This window comes from Lycorma delicatula, chromosome 10, assembly GCF_047948215.1.
Source record: "Lycorma delicatula isolate Av1 chromosome 10, ASM4794821v1, whole genome shotgun sequence".
NCBI classification, from domain to species: domain Eukaryota; kingdom Metazoa; phylum Arthropoda; class Insecta; order Hemiptera; family Fulgoridae; genus Lycorma; species Lycorma delicatula.
In genome coordinates, this window is record NC_134464.1 from 25,206,921 (window position 1) to 25,232,754 (window position 25,834).

Below are 25,834 nucleotides of genomic sequence, written 5' to 3' on the forward strand. Positions count from 1 at the left end.
GCGATCTATTTTAAGGGTAGTTCTCTATCTCGCTGTTCATATCTTTCAAAAGGATTTCATCCCTTTTAAAATTAAAATAAGGTTAATTTCTTGAATCCTTTTTCCCCGATGTTTCCTGCGGGTTTCCGTCAGAGGCCCGTCGACGAATTCGCGCTGTGACCTCGCGGGGGATGGCTTTATTTAATAATCCTATTTATCCGAGAAAAATCAAGGCCGCATTGCTTCATCATATCTCTAAATTATGAGCGATCGCAGAACTTGATCGGCACAGGCCACGATTCGTACTACATAAGAAAATATAAAGGAGCGTACAAAACCGTTGACGGTTCGTAAAGGAGTTTTACATACAATAATAAGTTAAGAATACAGAACTATAAAAACATCTCACCCGCTAGTAAAAAAAAACATAGCGCATATAACATCAGCATATCGAGTCAATTTAATGCGACATAACTTTGAAATCGACTAGCGACCGTGAATGAAGATAATAAAAACAACAGCGCAAACAAAAAAACATATCCTACTCGAACTCTGCGACCGAAGCAGCCAACATAACACGATCTATGAACATAAAACTAACAATATAAGACACAAAGAGAGCGCGTGAATACGTGTATGCTCGAGCGTGTAAGAGCACACAAGCCATCTGAGAAGACTTTCAACGAGTATATTTATGAAGGTTGTGAAAAAAGGTGTTCGTTTGCGCGTGATTATGTACGAGCAAATTTTACATTTGGAACAAGAAGAATAAATTATTTATTAATTATAGCGATAGATAAATTAATCAACGATAGAATTCTTTATTTATTAATATTCATCTTTAACGACTTCAGGATAACACATTCACTGCTCACTTTCACTCGACTCACTGCTTCACTGCAGGATAAGAAAACTACATTTTGTAGAAACAAAAAATTTCTTGACGCTACAAAATTATTTGAAGAAAGTTCATTGCGGAAAAGGAGAGAGATATTACCGCTAGGCCAAAACAAAACGGGCTTTTATGTAACCTAAGGTCAATATTATTGTTTACTGTTACAAATCGTATTATAGATACGATTCAGAATGGAATAAATAATCAGTGTTATTAGATTTAACACTAAAGATTTTTCTCCTACTGTGTACAGCCATCGTAACAGTGTCCTCGTTTTCGACAGCGTCCATTATTGTTGTTTTACATTACCTGTAGAGGTATGTAAAGCGACTAAGGTACTACAGGATCTAGTTGAAGTTGCTTTTTTCGATAGAAAAGATTGTCGATTGTCACTATAAAATCGGTACCTACGATTAACAGTTTCGAGTGGCTGACGACGCCGAACATCACCCACATTTCCGTACAGGCTTGGCATATTGATGTACAATAGCACAATCAGCTCGGTGAAGAATGGGAAAATCACTTCACCGTTCTCTTTCACTAGTAACCAGACGAATGATGCAAGATTATCGAAAACGATCGTTTTTTTGGTTCCAGCCAAAAAATCATTTTTCCACGTTTTGGTGGATGAATAATTTTTTAATTTTGTTTACTATACTTTTCATTTGTGTTCTATTGTTTTCCGGAGCGCAAAATGAAGTGTCATCTTTAGCGCCGAACACGATATTTATATAATAAAAGATTTAAAATTTAAAAGATTAACCTAAAAATTAACAAAAGTAATACAAACATAAACACAGTATAGACGGAAAAATGCCCATGTCGTATGCTAAAAATAAAACAATTAAATTTAATAATTAAAGTTTATCTTAAAAGAATAAAAATCCATCTGGCATATGCCAAATGGCACAGATAGATGAAAAAGATTGTATGAATAATCAAATTTTTGAGTCTAGATGTACGGCCTTAAGAAACAGTAAGACATTCGATAACGTAGTTATATCGTTCCCCAACAGTACTAGTAGTTCTGATATTAGCCTCAAATTTAAATTTCCGAAATTTAACTTTAAATTGGTGCTCTAGAAACGTCTCTTAAACATCCACGGCAAATGTTTACGGATAACGTCAAATATAGCGCTTTCAAATTTCCGTTGGAACCGACATATCGAGGCCGAAATACATTACACCACTGGTTCCGTTCCGTATCTCGGTAGATCGTGAGGTCGTTTGGTCTGAAGCGCGTTTTGGCCCGAGGAAACTAGGATAAGATGGGACCGAAAAGAGTTACTCTCCGTGAAGAAGCTCTATAGATCGAGGTCGTACTAATTGATGAACCACCGAATACTCCTAAGACGTTCGGATAATCATATATCTCGTTATCTCAATCGCGTCTGCCGATTCATAGCTTCCTTCGTATCCAGTGAATTTTTCAGTATAATAGTTTTTGTTCAAGGAAAGACTTTTCGCACTGAAAGGTTTTCAATGCGCATGCACTGAAAACCTTTCAACGTACCGTCTTCCAATACTTTTTGGATTTTCTCCGGAAAAAGTAAGAGCGATTGAAATACCCTTAAACTTCAATCCTACCGAACTAAAGTGTCCTCGTAATCCTGTAGAGCACATCACCCTTTCTATTCGTAAATCGATATTGAGCTGTTCAAACGTACGTTCGATAACCGATGTCTCTATTATGATGAATAAATATTGATTATATCTTAAAATGTAGAGGTAAAAAACATATACAGAGCGGCAGTCTATAACCAAACCTTTGAAAAATTGATCAGAATGAATAAAATTTTGATGGCGTGGGAGTCATGCGGTATAATACATGATCGATATCAAGAGAAGGCGTCAAATCTTTCCTTTCTTTCACTCCCTTAGCTGTACTGTAAGCCGTCACGAGAGCCACGGGGTGGATCCTTGTACGGTACGGTGTGGTAAGTCATAGTTAAAAAAAAAAAAAGCTACGAGTACCGGCAAAAAAGAGATTTAAGAAACCCTCATAGAGACCATATACACACACAAACACACATACATACAAATCTCAGCGCGCGCACGCAAAACGGCAACATAGACGGATGTACGTCGAGAGGTCGTAAGGAAGAGAGAGACAAAGAAAGAAGAGGGAAAAGGAAAAAGAAGGGGGTAACAAAGAGGAGAAAAAGAAGCGAGAAAGATACAGCAAAGAACTGCCAACGGGACATGTATATACCACGAGACACAGACAAGTGAAGTGCTCTCCGTAACAGCCAACCCTTTTACCGAAGCACAGAGCAGGCGCCCTCGCACTCGCACGCGCATACGAACACACACCCGCGCGCGTGCATACACACACAAACACTGCATTTTCCATAGATTTCCTCTATTCCCATGACAAACCACGCTTTCCTACAATATTTCAGTGACCTTCTTCGCTTCCAAAAACGGCTACAAAAAACTACTTTACTGCATTTAAACATATGATTATCGTCATGTCTTTCAGTATTATTCGTATAAACATCTTATCTTTTCAGTATTACTTCAACGATCATTTAATTAATTTCAAAGCGTTGGTAGGCTGCATAAAAATAGAATAGTGATAAGATTGTCAAAGATACTTTATAACCTAGAGGAAAAATTAATTTTTTAACTTCATAAAAATATGAGGATTCTCAGTTCAACTCGTACATCTTCTTTATTTTATTTATTTTCTTTTGTTTTTTTACGCGTTCAAACACACACACGGATTTCGATTTTTTTTTTTGTAGCGAAAATTCTTCCGGAAGCTACGCAATAAGTTGTCAGAATAAAAAGGTCTACAAGTACGATTGGAAGATATTTCTTACTTAATTAAAATTATCATCGAAACAATAAATAGATTTCCGGATTTTGAAGGAGAATGCAAATTATATATCTGCTGTTGATTAGTTATGAGTTAAAAAGTTCAATATCCAAAGGAGGATTTAAAATTGTGGTTTCTTTTTTTCTTTACGGCGTATTTTAAAGTCATTTTTAATTATTTTTAACTTATTTTGAAATAAGTATCCAAGAGTAAATCGGGCAGCACAGTTGATTGAATAAGCTAGTGCAAAAACAAGTCGTGACATTTTTTTGAAAAATGGGATTTTTATGAAATTAGAGAATTTATATGTAAATACACAAAACAAGCAAAAACAAGTCTTCTTGCAATACACGTTATCAGTATGAAACGTAGGCTCTAATCTTGTGTTTTATGCAGTAACAAGTTATCTGACTGGCGTAACATGTTTTTCTCATATGGCATCTGTAATAACAGCTGATATAGAACTTCCCTCCTTTTTATGCGGCGGGGATAGGTTATATTGCCCTAGTCTTCTGATGTAAAGTACACGTGAATCTTGTTTCTTTGAGTAGATTTTTTTAATATTTAGTGTAAAAATTGCCTTTAAAAAATGTCTGATGGTGTAACTGGCGAAGAAGAAAGGTTTTCTCGTAAGCGTCGTACCCCTGAACTTTGGAAACGAAACATTACGAAAAAGAGGAAGGTAAAAGGAGAATATCGCAAAAATATGTCGGGAAATTATTGGAAAAAAGAAACACAGGGCCTTAGTATAAATGCCCTCCGGAAATACTTTACTAAAAAGGAAAACTCCGAACTTGAGATTATGATTAACTATATAATTAATTTTGCTACAAAAGATTTATATTTTCAGTCTCTCGTTGATATTGATCCAATTATACGTAAAATAAAGCTGAATGTTGATAACAGTAATTAAAATTTGCCTACAAGTAAAAATAAAAGTAAAACCCCGTTCTTTTAAACGTCATGTTAAATTGACTTCAGAAATTATTATTACAATCGCCAGCATACTTTCTGAACAATGTATGGTATTACCAGAGGCAGAGTGACAGACTTCTTAATCTTCTTATTCGAGGAGAAAATCCAAAGGATCGAAGAGGAAAGGTCAGGACTGCAAATGCCATTCCGGAAGAAGCTTGTCAGGAAATTCAAGAATCTTTGAAACTAATTCCCCAAAAAAACAACAGTATACTAGATACCGTAAGCATTGTTAAATTCTGAATTAAATATTAAAATATTACATGAAATGTTCTGCAATAAATATAATTCATCTATTAAATATGATTTTTTTTAGAATATATTACAGAAAAAAGTTTAATTACATCTTTGGCCGCCAACTAGAACTAGTTGTAGTTGGCGGCCACACAGGTTTCACAGGTTATAAAGACATCAACATGTCTTTATAACCTGTGAAATTTTATCAATAAAAATAAGAGATCCTGCTTTATGACAACATTAAGTGTGCAGTAGTGGCAGAGAAAATTGTACGTAAGCATCGCGCTTAGAAATTTTATACTAAATTGAAAAGTCTAATCCAAAATTAAGCAGATTCAGTTGCATTTCAAGAGAATAGTTTTGTGATCTTTTGATTTTATGCAAAATATTCAATTGCCTCAAATAACTGTTCAAGATGTATTTTATCTCGGAGAGTTAAGTGTTTCTACATTCTGAACTCATACTATAGCAACAAAAAAATCAAAACTTTATGTACATCACGAAGGAGAGGCAAGAAAATCGCAAAGTGAAGTTGTGAACGTTCGTTTAGATCATAGGTTTCCAAAGTGAGTCCTACGGATCCCTGGAGGTCCTTATGACCGCTGAGAGTGTCTGTAGCAAATTAAAATTAATTTTGGGGTGTGTGGACAACGTCGGGGATACGCAAAAAATTTAATAAAAAGTAAAATAATTGTGGCCCGTTTTCATGATATTAAAGTTAAAATAAACTGCTAAAGATTTTTACGTCCTGAGTAAAATATTAAAGATAGGTTGGTACAAGTAATGACAATCATCGAATGGGAGTCGAGCCTACAGAGCCTCTTTTTTATCTTTTTATCTATACAGGTTTTAACAGGAACGGAATCTCGCATTTCAAAATAAAACAAGGTATTAATAAATAGTGTTTTTTTGCAAAGAAATAGCTTGTTTTATTTTCTTATATTTTAAACTTGTGTTTTTTTTATAACAGTATGATAGTCGAAGACAAAATGCAGACAGTAGTGTTAAATATTTAAAATATGACTTTATTCCGTTATCAGGAAGTAGTACTTCTTTACCTTCTAAGCTTAGTAAACCTTCTAACCTTAAGGAACATTTGACAAAAGTTCATAGCGGTAAAAAGATAAAAGCTTTTTTACTTTCTTTGAAATAGTCAAAGAAAGAAATTTGAAAACACCGTCATTCCGACGACTCTTAGAGGCAAAATTTATACGAGATGACAATGGACTGCGTGCGTCTTATAACTTTTCTTTCCTGTTTGCAAGGTCCGGAAAGCCGCACACCATTGGTGAAGAACTTATTTTACCAGCTGTAAATGAAGTAATACGCACCGTGCTGCATAAACCAGTTTTCGATATTGTAAGAAGAATTCCACTTGGTAATAATACAGTACAAAGAAGGATTGATGAAATGGCTCAGCGTATAGAAAATTCTTTATGCGAGTACTTAAAAACATCTGAATTCTCTATACAGCTTGACGAGTCAACTTTGCCAGGAAATAAAGCTTTACTTTCAGCTTATATGAGATTTGTAAAGAAGAAAAAATTTCCCAAGAATTATTATTTCCCAAATGTTTGGAAACCGATACGAAAGGTGAAACATATTTAATGAATTGCATATCTTCTCAATTGCCACTGACGGTGCTACGGTAACGATAGGACGACACCGACGCTTTCCAACAAATAAGTTATACCGAATGTATTATGTACGTTGTAACGTACATTTAGTTTACTCATCGACAACATTTAGTTAGTAACCAAAAATCTTAGTGAACGTTTGCAAGGCTATGTCATTAGAGCAGTTAATAAAATCAAAAGGAATGCCTTAAATGAGAGATTATTTACTTAACTTTTTTTGGAAAATTATGAAGATTATAGTCGTTTATTACTTAACACGGAAATTCCTTCGTTATCTAAAAGTCACGTTTTAATCGATTTTATGAACTTCTTGATACAGTGTTGGAATTTCTGGAAAGTAAAGGCGGAAAGTAAATTTCTGGAAAGTAAATTTGCGACTCAGTTTAATCGATTCAAAAAATGACATAGCTTATATGACTGAATTATTTGCCAAATTTAACGAAACCAATTCGAATCTAGGAGGTGATCGATTAAACTTAATCATAACTAAGAGTATAGTATCTGCGTTTGTTGCGAAACGTTTTCTATACAAACAAAACTTGGGGGGAGGAGGACGCTCTCACTTCCAAATTTTTCCAAAATGCAAAAACGAGATGAAAATTTGCTTACTTATTATCAACATTTAAGGGCTCTTCATTCTGATCTCAGGCAAAGATTTGAGAACATTCTTCACTTGGTTATCCCCAACCGAGTGTTGGAATCACAAACTCAGATGAATCCATACTAATACAGGAGAAATTTATTGAATTATCCACAAATGAGGAGCTAAAACCAATGTTTGAACAAGGAGAACACAAATTCTGGTTGCGAATACAGATACCAATTTTATATCCTGCATTATGGGTCACTGAACAGTAGCTGTTGATCGCTTTCCCGTTTTCCTATTTAGTTGAACGGGCATTTAGTACAGTTATGAGTCTCATCACGAAAAAAGAAATCGACTGGAAATTAATGTTCGTGGAGATTACCGATTATTATTCACAAACATAGAGCCGAACATAAATAATCTCATATTATCCAATCAGTTTCAGCCATCTCATTGAAAAAGAATAGTAAATGTGTTTTTGTATTCTAAAACAGAAGTTATAATTTGAATACTACAATAAATATCACAAGGTTTTATTTTTTTTTATTTTTACATCACCATTTACCATTCAAGACATCAAAGTTAAATTTGTAATTTTTCTATTATGCAATTATGTAGAGTTATTTTACTTGGGGGATCATAGTCAAGATTTTTTCTCTAAAAAAGAGTCCACAGGCATAGTAAGTTTGGGAGCCAGTGGTTTAGATTATATTATAAATCATTTTCCTGACAGTATACGCCATCTTCACATATTTAGTGATGCCTGCTCAGCACAAAATAAAAACCGTACACTTGTACGAAATTTGATGCTATTAACCATTATTATCCACATAGAAGTAATACTTCAATTACTTCTTAAAGATAATAATCCACATTATTCAGGAAAAATTCCTGTCATATTCCCATATGACAGGAATTTTTCTTTAATTTAAGACTTTTAAGGAAGGCCGACAGGTTGTACGATGCTGAACAGCTGGATCAGCTTATTTTGATGAGCTCAAATGATGATAAATTTAGCATCAGATATGTGCAAACTGGAGACATTTTGAATATCAGTGAATGGTGGCCAACGTATTTTAAAAACTTTCTGATGACTCCTGTGGAAAAAACGTATCAAAAGAAAAGAAAATTTCTATAGCCGTCATGAATGTTGTACTGAGTTGCCGGAAAAAGTTCGAGCCAGGCAGTATATCGGACACCATGACATCATCAGTTTTTTATTTAAAAAATATTCGCAGTATATCGACACCATGACATCATCAGTTTTTTATTTAAAAAAGATTCCAGCTCAATGCCTTTTAAATGTAACTTTACCCAACGTTATACATTAGAAACGTGGCGAAATATTTCAAGAAATAAACTATTTAGTCTAAATACTTCTGTATGTTAGTGAAGCTTTCGTTGTTGATTTCCACAATGAATTAATTTCTTGGCCAACATGTAGTGCAGGTGACATTAATGGTGCAGAAGATGACCAATCAAAATATTCTTGTAAAAGTAACTCTGTAATATGGTTTTTAATTCAAATATATGGATTAATTATACTAATATGTCTGTTAATATCTTTAAGAAAATGATAGTAGTCCCCTACTCCTAATGATCAGCAAAATGTGCAAAAACATTATTTTATAAAAATTAATTTAATTTTTTTTTTTTTTTGTCTATGCCTTATATTTCTATTTAAATATATAATATAATATTTATATTTAAATATAATATATAATAATTTAAATATATAATAGTAGTTGATCTATTACTGTACACTAGTGATCTGTAAAGACTTAGTTTATCAGATAAGTTGAATTTATCTACAAAACAGTTTTTTGCGTTAGGTAGTTTGAGGGAATCATGTTAGGTTGGATGTGAAGATGTCCGTTTGAGGCCAATGTGAAGGGAAAATTTTATATGTATTTTACTGATGCAAATGTCTGCCGAGGTATTTACATCGGTGACATCCCGACCGAGGCCTGGCTAATGACTGTGAGATATAATCAGTTAGAGGGCCTAGAGACGACCTGCGGTAAAGCCCCTCAGGGCTTGGAATGGAGGGGATGGTGGGGCGACCGGTAACGTCACAAGGTGGGTGTCTTCCCCCTACGGGGTTAGTATGTGGGTTTTACTTCCATTCGCTGTAAATGAAAAAAAGCAAACAAAGAATTAATCCGCTCTGTGCTCATCGATTAAAGAATACTAAAATTCCGAGTTAAAAATGGTACGTGTAGTCTACTCTGAACTTAAAATTCCCACATAATATCAGTTTACCATCAACAAGACTTAAATGGTTTTTTAACCGATCAAGTCAAAAAAATGCTATTTGTTTAATGTTCAATATTTTGAATGCAATTTAAAACGTTTTTCTTTCTTTTTGTTTTGTTAAATACGAAAACCGTAAGAGAAATTATTACGTCCCGAACATGAAAAAGGAAAAAGTACGTTATAAGTCTAACGAAAAACGTATATTTAACTTAAAGACACCATATCATTACAACAAAAATGTATGTTCGCAAGCAAGGGAATAACGCGTAAGTAGAGGAAACGCAATAGGGTTGCCTCCCATATTAAAAGAAAGTTGGCGGTTAAAAACCGTTCTTTCTGGAAATTTAATTATTAGAAATAACATAGGTACGAGAAGTAAACGAAAACAAAAAACTTTTGAGTATAAATAATTCATCCGGAAGCGACAGAAATAAACTAAGAGCTGAATACGAAATGTAGTTGAAACTAAAATATATTTCCCATAAATATTGTAAAAATATATACATGAACGTGATAAAAATAAAAATAGTTCGATTCGGGCGGTAAACTAAACGGATCTGAGCTGAACTAGAGTTTTAAAAAGCTGACAACAATATTATTGAACTACTTAAATCCCTTCCTCGAAGGATAGAATCTGAACATTATTATTAAATTTCAGAAACCTTACTTATCTACTTATTCCCATAATTTATAAAATATAAAAATAATTGATTGATAATATGATAATAATGATTCAACAAAAAATGAACAGTTATAAAAATCCGTAAAAATTGTCCGTCTCCGCACAAACCCAATAGGAGAGACTGTGCCCCTCCGGTTCCTACACTACTATTTATAAATATTTCTACAGAAAGGAAAAACAATTTTAACCCCTTTTATATATATATATATATATATTTACTAAAAGCGAGAGAATAATCAAATTTTTGTACTAAGGTGTTTAAAAGTGTCATTTTTTTCATTAAAATGCAACCCAGCTTTAGTTAGTAGTCACGAATCCCCGAAATACTCATCCCACTATTTGCCCAATTTTATATTATTTTTTTTTATCACAGAGATTTTGAAAAAAGTTGCTCCATTACTAATAAACTTGAATATTTATCAGTAGTGTACATCGGTTTCAATGTAAACCTATGAAATTTATGCCAGTAATCTTTAATAGTATAGTTAAAAGGCGACTATACCATTACTTTCAGATTTTCATAAAACATTAATAGCGTGAATGTCCCAAACACATCGGTCAACGTACTAAGTTTAACGATTACACGCTCACCCGTTCAAGAAATGTTAAGAAAAATAGAATCAAATAGACGCCTATATATATAAAATCGAGATCTGTATTTTAAAAAAGTTTGTCTCTGAGGATGCAAGTATGTTGAGAAAAGCACAAAAACCTGGGTATCCTAAAATTTTATCCTTTATAATCATTTTCTGTAAACAGCAGAGAAAGTAAAAACATTGTCCTTAGACGGAGTCACGGTCTCACTCCGCAGAGAGCTGTAATACTGAAGGTCTCTCGGCATAAAGAGAGCGTTATGTGCTTACATTCTAGTTACTGTGGAGTACAGTTTTCTGTTTTTTTTTGTTTTTTTTTTTAAACAAAAAACAACTAGAAAAAACTATCAGTCAAACCGCTTACCCGTTTGATACTGTATTCTTCTGAACGATGATTGTTTCGTCGATAACCGAATCGGTCGCTCTATTTATTTACAATAGAGAGAAAGTCATGATATAAACCCTATTAACGATGAATAAACTTAATGTCAAAATATAATTTACACACTTACGATAAAGGATCGATACAAATGTTCTATATTCAATAAACTTACAATTGGCTGGCGATGGTTCATAATTTGCCGATGCTTGCTCCATGGTGCGGGGCCTCCCCCCCCTCTATGTTGAGCGGAACCGCCCGGTCCACCACCTTGCCTTTCGCCTCTGCTTTGTTCACGAAGCGCTTTGCGCATACGAGCCTCTTTCGGATTGTATACATAATCTGAAATGTAAAAAAAAAACAAAACATTTTCACAAAAATTCAGTCAACATTAATTTTAAGCCATTTTGTAAATACACCGTAGGAATACGCGGCACCGAGAACAGAGCTCGTTTTTCTACCGCTAAGTGCAGTTTCATTATAACGATATCGACACGGCGAAGAACAATTATAAATCGGGAATCAGGCGGATATATCGACCAGCTATTTTGTTTTTCCGTAGATTTTTTTTATTTCGTTACCGATAAGAGATCCTCATCAGAAACAGACGGGTATAGGAGGATCTTAAGATTTCTTGCCGTGATTAGACTCGGATAAGAAGGGTGAGTATATCCTATGTAAGATTCTCGAGTTATTTCCACAACTGACACCACCATTTTTACATTTTAAATAGTCTTTCCTCAATCGTTTCTAAAAGAAAAGTCACGTCATACTCCACATTAAACCGGGTGAATTAAAGAATCTTTTTTAAATATTAAATCTTAAGTTTTATCATGAAGCAACGTATTATTTCAAAAAAATATTAGACAAATTTTGTTCTTATCTGACAAGAAAATAAGGTAGCATCTACTTTTGTTTTATTTGGAAAGTCGTGCAAAGATTAGCTTTCTTTCTTTTTTAATGGGTCATCTGTTAATTTCGTGTAATTTTATTCGCGGTAAAAAAATTATAGGCTTTTACCCAAAAATATATTTCTATCCACGATTTTTAGAAGTATGCTTGTAATTGTGAACAGCGTCTTATCTTCTGTGTTACCCTCACACACTTCCTCGCTATTTATGACCCTTAATATTTACCTCCGTGGTTATTGCAAGATCCTTAACGATAATATTACTTTCCTTTATCTTTAGGTCCAGAAAATCTGAGTGATTGGTATGCTGAAAATATTTACTATCTAATCGTGGGAATTTGTAAACAAAATTTCAAAACAATAAGAATGAAATCAAAACCGCAGGAATATTAATTAAGTCACAAAATTGATTTTTTATCTTCATAACACTTTTCCACCGATCTCTATAACAATCTTGAAGAAATTTCGGTTTAATAATTACTAGCGGTCTGCTCGCCACAAATCGTTCCTGCAGAAATTAATATTTTTCTCGAAAATTATATATATTTCACTTCGAATCACTAACGCGTTTGGGAGGTATGGAATTTCCAAACTCCTTTTTCTATAAATCAATACCAAAAACTAAGTCATTCAAATACGATACATTACAAAACGCGAACAACTTTTATCTTTTCCGGGATAAACTTGTGTTTTTAAAACATTTCCGCTCTAATACCTTTACATAGCATTAAATAAATCTGCAACAGAAATCAAATAAGTAGTCGTTCATCAAATTAGGACCCGTTAAAAAAATTTCATTTTTTTTAATAGATTCTGAAGTTTATCTGACGCAGGAGAAAAACCAGTACACTTTGCGATAACGTGAAAAAGTTATTCTCACGTATTTAAATATTTTTAAAATAAAATTATTCTTAAAAAGGCGTTTACGTAATCTCCATTATTATCACTTTGCAGCCCCGCAATACGGTTTGGAATATTTTTTTAATGATTTATTCACTGTATAAATTGGAAACTTGTGCATAGGAATATGAAAAGGAATTTTTTAACGTATATAAAATTCCATGCCAGACCGGGATTCAAACCCGGGATCTCCGGATGAATGGCCGAGACGCTACCACTCCACCACGAGATCGGCGAGATCATATTTAAATGAAAAAATTGCACTGTCTATCGCATCCTGCTAGAAGGATTTTTATTTTTTGTCATCATCGCTTAGTTATAACGTAATGAAGCATACGTCAGTATTGGCGCCCACAGATTCTTACAAGAAAACTTACAATGCACACTTCCGCATTCCAGAGACCGCCGGCTCACTCACAACAGTAGGTTCTTAAAATTATTCATTATTATTTTTATCTAAACGTAGACGGATTACAACCCTTTGAGTTTCGTTCAAACGTCTTGATTTCATCATATAAACACCTCTTTTTCTTTTTTTTAACCTCCGGGACCACCGTTAGGTATTGCTTCAGAGGATGATATGAGTGAAATTTTTTAGCGTGTGAAAATGCCATTTCTGACCGGGATTCGAATTCGAAACCTCCGGATGAAAGGCCAAGACGCTACCTCTCGCGCCACGGAGGTCGGCAAACCTATTCTTATTTTAAATTAGAAAAACAAAATAAAAAATTTCGATAAAATAAACTTTAAAAAGAAAAAAACCATTATCACCTTTAATTTTGAAATTTATTATCTTTAAATTTTATAAGAAGTATATCTGAATGTATTTTATGCAAAATAATGAATCAACCGGTCCAGTAGTTTTTAATTTCGAGATATCCCCTATCAATTTTGTGACCCGGAGGATTCGATGGTTTTAAAATTAAACGTATTAAGTTTGATAATTTTGATCATACAAATAAAATCTATCGTTCCAGTAGCTTTCGAACTATAAATTTCCCAGTTTTGAGGTTTCTATGCTCATTACGAAATGTTGGATGGACTAAACCCCGACCGTGGTCAAGATGAACCATCAAATTCGGTCAGTGGTTCAAACAAAATAATTTTAGAAATTGAATATTAAAATTTATTATTATTAACGTGACGTAATCTGAATGTAATTTAGTTAATATTTTAGGTTTTGCTGAATGTTTATTAGGTACTATTTTGACATACTATACATTCCTTCCGTCTCCTACATCCTCTTCAAATGTATCGAACCAAATTTTACGCTAGTACGATGGGAAATCTATTTAAAAACTCTTCATTTGTTTTCCTATTAATTTATTTTTTCAAATACAGTGTCAAATTTTTAAACCGACCACATGTTTTCAATTTCTGTTGCAAAATTGTAATTATTAAGAAAACATTTTTTTAAGATGAAATCCGAAGGCGAAGGGATATTGGCGATTTTTTAAAAATCGGCAAATTTAAAAAATCAATACAGATGATATTGCGGAAATATACGAGTAAAAAGTCCTTTATTTTAATTTATGTAACAATATTTTTTTCCATTATTTTCTAATAGATATTTTGAAAACTGACGTATAAAAAACGGACTTAGAAATAGTGTTTTCTGGAATTTACAAAAGTAAAACACTTTTTTTGCCGTTTTACTTTCCTGGTATTATAGCTCTAGAGGTATGCTGCAAGAAGAAATGTGTATCAGTAAAAAAATGGGCAATGGAGGTATTTGCATTTCTCGACGTTTCATGACCCAGGGACCCCCCAGAAAAATGAGGATAATATTGTACATATGTACGTATGTTGACTGTTTAATAATTTTTGACTGGATAAATCGATTGTGACGAAATTTGGTACAGAGACTCGTGTATATGAGGCAATTTGTAGGTAAAACTTTGGGGTTAATATTTCCATGGGATGGGGTAGATAATTTCTTTGGGGTCAATTTTCTCAAAATTTAGCAAACATAACCCCACTTTTGACATGCATACATGCTTATTTTATCATTTTAAAAGCACCCAAATTCTTCCCTTTCCCCAAAAATTTAAAATAGCTATATTTTCATTTATTGCATATTTTTTAACCGAATGTCTTCCGAAACACAGCAGCAGTTCAAGCGACCCCAAAAAATACTTTAAGATATTATTGGAGGTGCGGGGCCCAGATCAAAATTTAAAAAATTGATTTTTGGAATTTTTCAAACTTTATTCATGCATCATTATTTTTCAGCATGTACATGCCTAATAATAAATTACCAGTTCCAGAAAACTAGAACAAGTTTATCGTAAGCTGTTTTGTAACAGCCTTTATATAGTGAGTTTTATAATTTCAATCTACAACAAATATAAATAACAGTCTATAAACGCCTAAAGATCTCCCGTTTAAGAAAAATAATTGATGAGCCAACGCGTGATAAATCGAATAAAATTCGTCTTAATGCCGCATATATTTTATTATGGTATTTCTGAGTTTAAATACAAAACTACGAGCGTTGTGTACATTTGCTCGTTCGTTATACTATAGATTTTAACGAATCTTTCCAGATTAATTTAACATGATATGAATTAAAACGTAGAATATGTGTAACACATTCACGGGGAGTTGACCGAAGAAAAATAGATTTCTCTATTTACTCCCGCTCCCCGTACATTTTATTAAAATAATAATATTAATAATAGAGAAACGAAAAGTTAAACCCCTTTATAAACTTTGTGGAAAAGACTTTTTGGAAAATTATCCGGGACTTTACCCTTCTGGTAAAAGACAGTAAAATAATAACCGATAGGATTTCGGTTTACTTGTTTGTGTAAATATATCGCCCTGTTAAGGAAAGAAACGAATTTGCGGAGAGGCGAAAAATCAGTCACTAATTACGGAACATTAAGAAATTAACGATTTCTTTAAAAAATTATCTTAAAATACTGTAGACGAACAAAAAATAACATTGCACATCTTTTGTTTGATAGATAAAACTTTTACGTAATTTAACCACAAGAAAGTAATTTTAAAATTCATGAAAAATTCAATTTTGTTAAAAAGAACGTTTTTTTTATCCGTGGTAACTATTAAATTGGGATAAAAAAGGGAAAAACTCTTTCGTATATTTCTAATATATCAAGAAGGAAAAAATTAACTTCTCAAGAATTATTAATTGATATGGATTTTTATTATAAACGCATTTAAATAAGAGGCATTTCTTACCCGATATTTTGAATTACTTCGCCGGTATTACTTAAAATTCATTAGTAAAATCTATATTTATAATTTCCTTACCCTTCTTGGCAAATTAAAGAGTGTTAAGTACAAATCTTCGCATCTTCGTGAAGATAAATTACGTTTAAAACAAACATTTTAAAATATTTTAGTAAAATTGAATTTTTAATCTAATTTCCAGTCTTATAACTAATTAACTTTTTAACAGACAATTTATATTTCTCGGCATTTTAAAGACCTCAAGTATTAAAATCATGGTCCGTAACTGAACGCTCGCGCGTGGATGTGGGTGGGTGTGCGCGGGTGGGCGTACGTTAGTGCGTTTTTGTCTTTTATTCGTTTTGTCTTTTTATCTAAAGAAAATTTACTGGAAAAGAAATGTAGATTACGAGATATGGTCTGGAAAGACACGTATTAGGGAACTAAATCTATTAAATTTTAGAAGAAATCTAAATGAGAGTTAGGAAATACTGAGGGGATATATTAATCTGGAAGAGAGTTGGAACACAATACTTTTAATCGAGTACTTTTTTTAGCTTGTTAAAAAATAATATCACCTGCATTGCTGGTTCGAATAATAGCGCTTAGGGGAGAAAAGTTTCATAAAAAAAAGACCAACAAATATTCAATTTTAATGAACTTTACTAAATTTTGACAATTTTTTTAATCGTTATTAGAGAGTAAGAGGGGATGTGATATACCCCACTAAAAAATGGAAAATCATCGACTTCTGGTTAATCTATGAAATTTTTCAAGATGTTATAGCATACTATTTTTATTTTTCTAAACGGAGAATGATGAGGAAGGAAAAAATCTAAAGCCATCAGCGGAGTAGGAACAACAAACATCCCGCTGCTAAAAACGAACTCGCGCAAGTTTTAATTACTTATTACAATTTTCACTCGCCGACTGAAACATTTTTATATTATTATTTTCTCCAAATTAGCCGTAATCAAAGCGGAAACAATTATTTTCAACTATCACAGTACAGGAGCAGGGGAAATTTTAAAATGTTTATAAAAATAAATTTTGATTCTGATATTGTAAAAATACGTCATTCATATATATTGTATAAGCCTTCATATATAAAATCTATCCCCTCCTTTCGATAAATAATATGTTTTTGATTTCCTCACTCAACCAAAATAAAATATGACAACATATTAAATTTTTCAGGGATAGATTTATTCTAATTTAGACGCACAGGATGCATATGAAAAAAATTTCAACAAAAATAATAGTTGAAAACAATATTTTTGGACGTTCCTTTTTCACTTCGAGGTTCAACCTTCCTTTTGGTACAACTCTTTAATAACACAGGATGTATTTACAGACAAATTTCAACTTAAAATACTTTAATTTCTTTTTAATGCTGAAAGAAGGAAAGTATGGTAATCAGCCAAAAAATGGGGTATGGGGATTTTTTTCATTTCTCGACATTTCATGACTCAGGGACACCCTCACCCCCCAAAGTAGGGGTAATGTTCGTACGTATGTTCGTGTGTTGGCTTGTTTGAAACTTAATAATTTTTAACTGGAAAAATCAATTATGATGGAATCTTTTGTAGAGACTAGTGTGTATGGGGCAATTTGTTAGTAAACTTGTGGATATCAATATCTCCAGGGGGTGGTATAAACAGTTTTTTGAAATCAATTTTTCAAAATTTTGCAAACATAACCCCACTTTATATTAAGCTCAGTACATGCGTGCATGATTATCTTATCCCATTTTTAAACAAAATTTCCCCCCTCCCAAAAATCGAAAAATCTATTTTTTTACTAATTACATATTTTTAAACTGAATTTTTTTATCTTCCTAAGAATACTAGTAGTGCTAGTATGCTTAGCAACACTAGTAGTGTTCCTTTGGGGGCAATATTGTGGGTGGGGGAAACCGACCAAAGTTTAAAAATATCGATTTTTTAACTTTTACTTTTCATTAAAAATTTTTAATATTATTAAAAATTTTAATAATAATATTACAATAAATTATCATAATACACCTTCAACCTTCCAAAAAATAAATTTTAGGCAATCTTTTTTATTGGTTGTATAGTGTATTGGTTTTCAGTGGATTTTTTTTTGTTTATTCCATTTAACATAATACACAGAAAAAAATCTTAAAGGGTGATTCTGAAGATGTAAGAGCAGAGAAAAATAAAAAAAAACTGTTTTTAAAACTTTTAACCTTTTTTTGTTTATTTAAAAAATATAATGTAATTTCACAATTAAACTTCATCATAAATTACCCCCACCCCAAAAAATAAATTTTTGGTAACTTTTTCATTAATCGTTATTTTTCTGCAATATAAGAATAAATAACCAATGCCAGAAAAGTATTACAACTTTGTTGTCAGCTTTTTTTGTTAATTCATCGTTGATAAATTTTTGAAAAAAATTTCAGAGAGAGAGGAGCGCAAAGCAAATAAATTTTCTTAAGAAATATATTTTGAAATTCCGAAAAAGAGTTCTCTATTAGGTAATTTAGTTAAAGAAGTTTAGATTAGTAAATACAAAACCAGAAATTATCAGCGTCTACCTATCGAACAACAACCGCATAGATCATTCTTTGATGGGGATCAAAATTAAGGCACATTTTCTGGAATCCGTTCAAATTATTTAAAATATGCATTTTTTTAAATCATTATTTACAAGCTCAGATTTAAATAAAAATAATACTAGGAACTTCCTTAAATAAATTGATTAATTAACTATAAATTATTAATCGCGTAGAACAGATTATTCCTAGCATATTAATTAAAGATAAAAGAATAAATATTAAATAGAAATAACGGCACAACACTAGAAATCCTTTCGTGAATGAATATTAATTACGAAAACTCATCCTCTATACAACATAGAAACCAAAACAAAAATATGGAATTGCTCGTATTTAATTCAAATTCAGAATAACATTAACTTGGAATGTGAATGTACTACATAAAAATTGATAATTTTTTATTATTTGAACGTCTAAGTATACATTCAGTTAACGGATTCTTTTAAAGTTATTTCACCGATACTGTCGTCTACTGCTATCATTTTCAGTTGGTCACTGTTTTGGATATACAGCGTATTCTTTTCTATTATAACTTACCATAAAATTAACCGATTCACTCCCTGTCGCATTTTGTTTGAGACGGGAAAGGAGGAACGACGTGTATTTTGTTAAGCATCGACTCAAATAAAATGTCGTAAAGTATGAATAAAGAAGCACGTTTCGTAACTTTCATCGATCGGTTAATCTTTCATACGAATTCAGGCTTAGAGTTTTCACTAAAAAAATCATTTTCAAAAATAATTTGTCATTAAGCTCTTAAAGCATTTGAAAAAAAAATAGATCACAAGTTTCCTTGCTTGGAATAAATATTTTTTGAGACGACCGAAAGACAATTATCGTAAAGATATTTGTATTCACGATTTACGCAGCAGATGACCGTTATAGGCACTATACACACGTTTTTCATCTAAAAACCAAAAAAAAAAAAAACTAAACGATACTATCTACCAAGGCAGACCGTGACGATCGGCTAATTTGATCGTACAAGCAATTACCAGAACACGTAAAAATTCTTCGATGTGAAGAGTAGTTAATGTTTTTTGTTTGAATAAAATATTTATTATTTTCACGCGTGATTCCTACGTAATATGGTGGGACGGTATTCACGTAGTAATCGGTAAAGATAACCGATGATAAAGCCGAGAATCGAACACCGGAATTATTAATACCGTTTACATCCCCCGTTAATTGACTCTGAACTAGAGTAATTAAATTTCGATAACTTAACCGAAGGAATAAAATCGAAGTTGATACACGACGGTTTTCATTACTCGTTCTGTCTTCGAATAATTTTTAATTATCGCTCTTCCACTCTGATGTAGTAGTTCTGAGCAAACAATTTTTTAACATATCATATACAGGCTTAAATCACGAAATATTAAACAATCTATACAAAGATAATTATTAATACCGGGTAATTCAAAAAGAGGCAACGGTCTTCATAAATTTCAAAATACTAATCCCATTAGCTCGTCGGTAAGAGGTGGACATCGATTTGAAGTTGCCTCCAGCGATTTTTTGTTGTTCAAACGAAACTGCACTTTAATTCGAGTTATGTTTTAATAACCAAAATTTTTTCGATTTCACTAAAAACTCTTCTTACTACAAACCTTTTGAAATCTTTTCTGACTAGTTATATAATTACGATCTGTTCGACTATTCTTTCGTGGTTATACACGAATTGCAGATGGTCTTAATCGAACACTTTAAAACAAATGCAAAAATATAGAGAAGAAAGGAAATTCTGAGACTTAAGAAAATAAAACGTCACTTTTGTACATCATATTTCGCCAAAAAATCATTTTTAACCGCTTCTACGAACGGAAAACATACCGTCGGCATTGGTTCTTAGCACGGCCAACGTTTTATTCGTGTGTAAATTTATGAATTTGATTGTATTCATTTATGAATTTGAAATCTATTCTCTTCAAATCGTCGCATTACTCTGAAATAGTTCACGATAGCGTTAGTTTTCTCATTTTAATTTCAGGAAATAATAGGAACGTTATTAAAGTAGTTAGTTCGTAACATCGTTTCGGAAAAACTGCCTTGTACGTGTTTCCACAGCATCCAATATACAGTTGACGTCTTTTATGACAAACGGTGAGATTGAAAAAAAATAATTCCCGTTCGATGATATTTAATACTATTCGTTTAATAGCCGTAATTCATGTATAAGCTGATTTTATCCGATTACTCAGATAGGAGAGTAATATTTGATCTGTTAAGTAAGCCTTTGGTTATAATAATTACTTTCAACCGATAAATAAAATTTACAAATACATCAATAATTACCAGAGGACATACATTTATAAAATTAATTTGCCAGTCAAAAATTAAGCAGGCCTTAATTCCAGAACTGCAGAATCGATTTTCACGAGGGATATCAAACGATTCCCAATCACAGGATGACACTGTATGTATGACGACTTGAAGGGAAAGAATATTTATTTTTTTTATGAAAAATCAAATTAGTTGAAATACACAAGTTGATTATCAAATAAATGTGGGTTATCAATTCAATAAGTACATCTAATATAAATAATAATATAATTAACCAATATACATAATTACTCATATATAATAATAATTTCGTAAAAGTTAAATATACAAATGCATACAAATTATAAAAGTTTGTGTGCGAGTGAGTGGTCACGTGTGGTGAAAATATTGTAGCTCGCTATATAATAATAATAATAATAATAATAATAATAATAATAATAATAATAATAATAATAATAATAATAATAATAATAGCGAAGAATATCCTATTCGTTGCATTCTGCACCCTTAATTATCTGTTCTTTGATTGTATCATTTACTTATAACTAACCAATAAATAAAATGTACATTTGCATCAGTGATAACCAGAAACATTTATAAAATTAATTTTCCAATCCAAAATATCGTACGATTTAAACTAAGCAAACTGATTCGTAATAATTTTTTTTATATAAAGTCAGTAGGTTTTTGTGCACAGTTGTAATTTAGTCGTCGTTGTTACTCGGTTAAAGAAGACTACCACGGCTATACCTTTGATAACTGTTTTCGTAATTATTCATACGAACTGTAAAAAATATTAAAGAAAACATGAGACATCGCGATGTGGAATGACTACGTAACAATTACAAACGACATACCGTGCGAATGAGCACAGCAGAAACATAATTAATAATTTACTGATCTTACAGTTTCAATGAGATAGAGGGGATTTTTTACCGAACGAAAAACACTCTGACCCGGTTTTGTTTTCAAAAACGGAAAGAATAAACTTGCCGACTGGATGATTATAACATTGACTTCGTTTCCACCAGACCGGCAACCGCAAGGTTATAACAGAACGCTCGGGGACAAGATGAGCATTAAGACCTTAGGAGGAGGGCGAGTAAGAGAAATATTACCAAACTCGCATTTTTTATGTATTATTATTATTTGCTCATAATGTTGCGAAAACTATCAAAAAAAAGATCCTTATCACAACGGCTTACGTACTTTCTTCTCTTTATTTCTGTACCTAAACAGCACAGACACAACCTTCCTGAAAAACTCCAGGATCATTCGACAATCTCTTGCTTTCATCCTGTCATTTTATCGAACCTCTCTTCTGTGGACTTTCTCTTGTGTTTACTTCCCTCTCTTGGTTCAATTAACTATTCGTTCTCCTTAATGATTAAACGCCCGAATCCATTAAGACTACAGCATTTAATTTTCTCTTTCGGATTTCTCACTCTCTCTGCAGCTTTTCAGACATCCTCGTTTCTGATTCTACCTTCCTTTTTATCATCAAGCACACCTCTTAACTCAGGATTCATAAGAAACGTGAACTTTGTTTCGGTTTCAGAAAGAAACTGAAGTTTTTTCCAGTTTCTTGTGAATCTCATTGTTATCAATGATGAGCAATAGAGATTATTTCGCTTCAAGCCTGTCCTTATACAAAGTGTCCCACGAAGAAACGGAGAAACTTTCAAGACATATTCTACTGGTGAAAATAATGAAAAAATTTCATATAAACATAGGTCTGCAAACGTTTTGCTTTCGAGTTACGGCTAGCGAAAGATTTCGCCCAGATTTCAGCTCTTCTAATGAAGCCCTACTGAAATTTTTGGGACCCAAATTAAGGAGTAAAGTTAGTGGTTTATTATGTAAATTGAACTGGAGAATGGGATAAAACAGTTTCCAGAACTGTAACTCCAGTACTCTTTAAGACATCCGACGTAAAACACAATATTTGTGTCGAAAAACAATGTTTTTTTAGTTGTGTTGTACAATAACTTTGTTAAATAATTAATAAAAACGGAAGATTTATAAGCAAAACTTGTAGAGAATTTAATTCTGATAAAATTAATGTAAATAAGCCAGTAAAAAGTAAATAATGACTTTTAAAAAAATTGCTTTTTTATTAACGAAAATTAGACAGAAAATCGTATTATTCTTCCTGTACCTAACAAATATTATTTTTAATATAGTAAAACAAAAAAATAAAATACATAAAATGATAAATGATAACAGAATAGCAAACCTTAGTCACAGTAATTATTCGAAATTTCCTCCTTCACAATGTATACAGCACTCTGTCCAACAAAAAATATTTCCGGGGGCTTTCCGTATCATCTCAGGATCGTTTCGTATAAATTCAATAGCGTTTCTTATTTTAATGAGTAACACTCTTCTATAGTATTAACTTTTTGTCGGTATACTATCGTTTTCATATGGCCCCAAATTAAGTGATCTAGTGGCGTTAACTTGGGTGATCGTGGTGGTCAGTCGATTGGTCCACCACGTTGAATCCAATTTAAGGAATTAGCATTCAAAAGACTTCTAGTATTAAAGAAAATGTAGCGTTGTACCATCGTGCTGGAAAATCATTTCCAATCTAGTTTGTAAAGGTACATCCTCCAAAAAAACCGGCAAATAATTTTTCAAGAAATGAACTATGCAACTCTCTCGTAAGGTTTTCATTGAAAACAAATGTTCACAGAAGTTTTTCATAAATAATGCCACACTAAACAATAATGTGAGATCTACGTTGGAAACTAGATTCCGCATTACCATTTGGATTATCTTCTCCCCATAAATGACTATTTTTAGAACTGAAGACTTCCATTTCTTATAAAAGTGGCTTCATCAGTAAATACAATTGAATTTACCTTATCAGCATTGTCTAGAACCCAGTAACACAAGGGGTATCTGTTGGCCGCAAATTTTGAACCTTCTGCAGGCGGAAAAGATATGATTTTCTTTCCGTAGGATGCTCCAAACTTTGGTTTTTGACAAATCGTGCTACATGAAAATTCGCCTTGTACTAGTGCCTGGGCTACGTTGAATATGCTGAATCACACTATATTAACATTAAATATAGTGTAATATACTATACTCATTAGTACGATGATTTACTTGGCGTTCAAAAGAAAAGAACACCTTGGAAATGACGCTTTTGTTCGTAAGTGCTGATACACCGAAGAATGTTTAAAAAGAATGTTGATTAGATACAGAAAGAATAATAAGATTTTTTGTTTATTTATCGTCTGCTTTGCCTCAATAAAAACAAAGTTTTTATTTATTTTTTATTGGCTGTATCTACATTAATTTTCCCAGAATTAAATTTTCTGAAAGTTTTGTTATTATTAAATCTTCCTCATTTATTAGTTATTCAACAAAGCTAGTTTACTACACAAACCTAAAAATATCTTGTTTTTCGACACCAAATTTAGTGTTTTAAGTTGAATATCTTAAAAACCGCTGGAATTACAGTTCTGGGACCCATTTTATGCTATTTCTAAGCTCAAACTACATAATAAATTATCTACTTCACTCCTTAATTTGGGCCCCAAAAATTACAGTAGGGCTTTTTTTATTAGTTAGGTTAGTGAAATATTTCTTTCGGACTTCAGCCCTAACTCGAAAACAAAGCGTTTCCAGACCTACATTTACATGTAATTTTTTCATTATTTTCACCGGAAGAACATGTCCTGAAACATTCTCAGTTTCTTCGGGGACATCCTATACAAAACCACTCTTCCGATGCTCCCGATCTTTTTTCCCTCAGGGACATGTATTTTACTTTAATATTGAAACATAAAGGAGTAATTAAGACGTAATCGATTTTCTTAACCCCGTCCCGGATATTTAAATATACCAAATACATAATTAAAATCAAACACATCCGTCCTGTTAAATCGCCGCGATAAAAATTATTAAAATACAACAGGGTGGATGTTAAAACAATAGGTATGCCGTACACCTGCTATCGAATTATAATAATTTATTGACATAATTTTACATTAATTAATTAATTCAGCGCCAAGGTTATCCAACATTAAGCTTACATTACCGAATTTTACCGTATCCCCGACAATTATGCGGCAATGACTGTCGGTCGAATCAAATCTTCAAATTTTTTGTATTAATTTTTTTCTTTACTTTCTCTTATGAAATCGTAAAAATTTTTCTTATGGAAAATAATTACATATTAAGTAATTACTTGCATATTAAATAATTACAAACTACCAAATTCGCGAAAATTACGTCGACGGCGCATTATCTGCTGACTTCAGCCGATGCGGTCGTCTAGCGGTCGCGTAGTTCCATCATTTGATTATCATTTGGTGATATAGGTAGGTAGGTATTTTGTGAAACATCTGCCTTCATTTAATTTCTGGTTAAACGTGTGTATCACATAATCTACAATTTCCTTTTAGTTCGTCACTTAATTTTTTTCGGCTGTTTAATTCGATCGTTCTTCTCTCACTTGTCCCACGCGATAACCTTTTACGTTCTGTGTTATCGGAACTAAGTTTCTGTTTTCGCTTGTTCTCCTCATTATAACTTTACCTTTCACTTTGTATTCTCCACGTCCACATCTCAAATTTCCTCAGCCATTTTATCTATTTAAGTAATGGCGTTTCATATCCATAAAGAATACACTCCAAACTCAAACATAATACTTTACGAGTTATTTTTTCGAGCCTAACTTTATCTTACATGACAACGGTCTCTTTATATTAAATACGCTTACTTAATGATGAATATTCCAGTTTTTATTTCATTTAACGCTGCCGATCGGGTTATAGATTTTTAATCACACAATTTTTCTATAGATACATTAATTTCCAAAAATATCACAAGTTTCTTTGTAAATTTTTTCGATTAAAAATCCAAAAAACTATTTGGTAATTTTGAAGATGAATGTTTGGGTAGAGGAAGTGTAA

General features: G+C 32.3%; 1 protein-coding gene across 1 annotated transcript in view; it reads right to left on the reverse strand.

Moving 5' to 3' along the window:
- The window catches only part of LOC142331330 (uncharacterized), a 135,172-nt gene that overhangs the window by 95,716 nt on the left and 13,622 nt on the right, over positions 1–25,834 (reverse strand). Inside the window, exon 2 of the mRNA XM_075377158.1 lies at positions 11,216–11,382. Coding sequence (XP_075233273.1) covers positions 11,216–11,353 — 138 coding nt within the window. The 5' untranslated portion in view covers positions 11,354–11,382. The remainder of the gene's footprint in view (positions 1–11,215; positions 11,383–25,834) is intronic.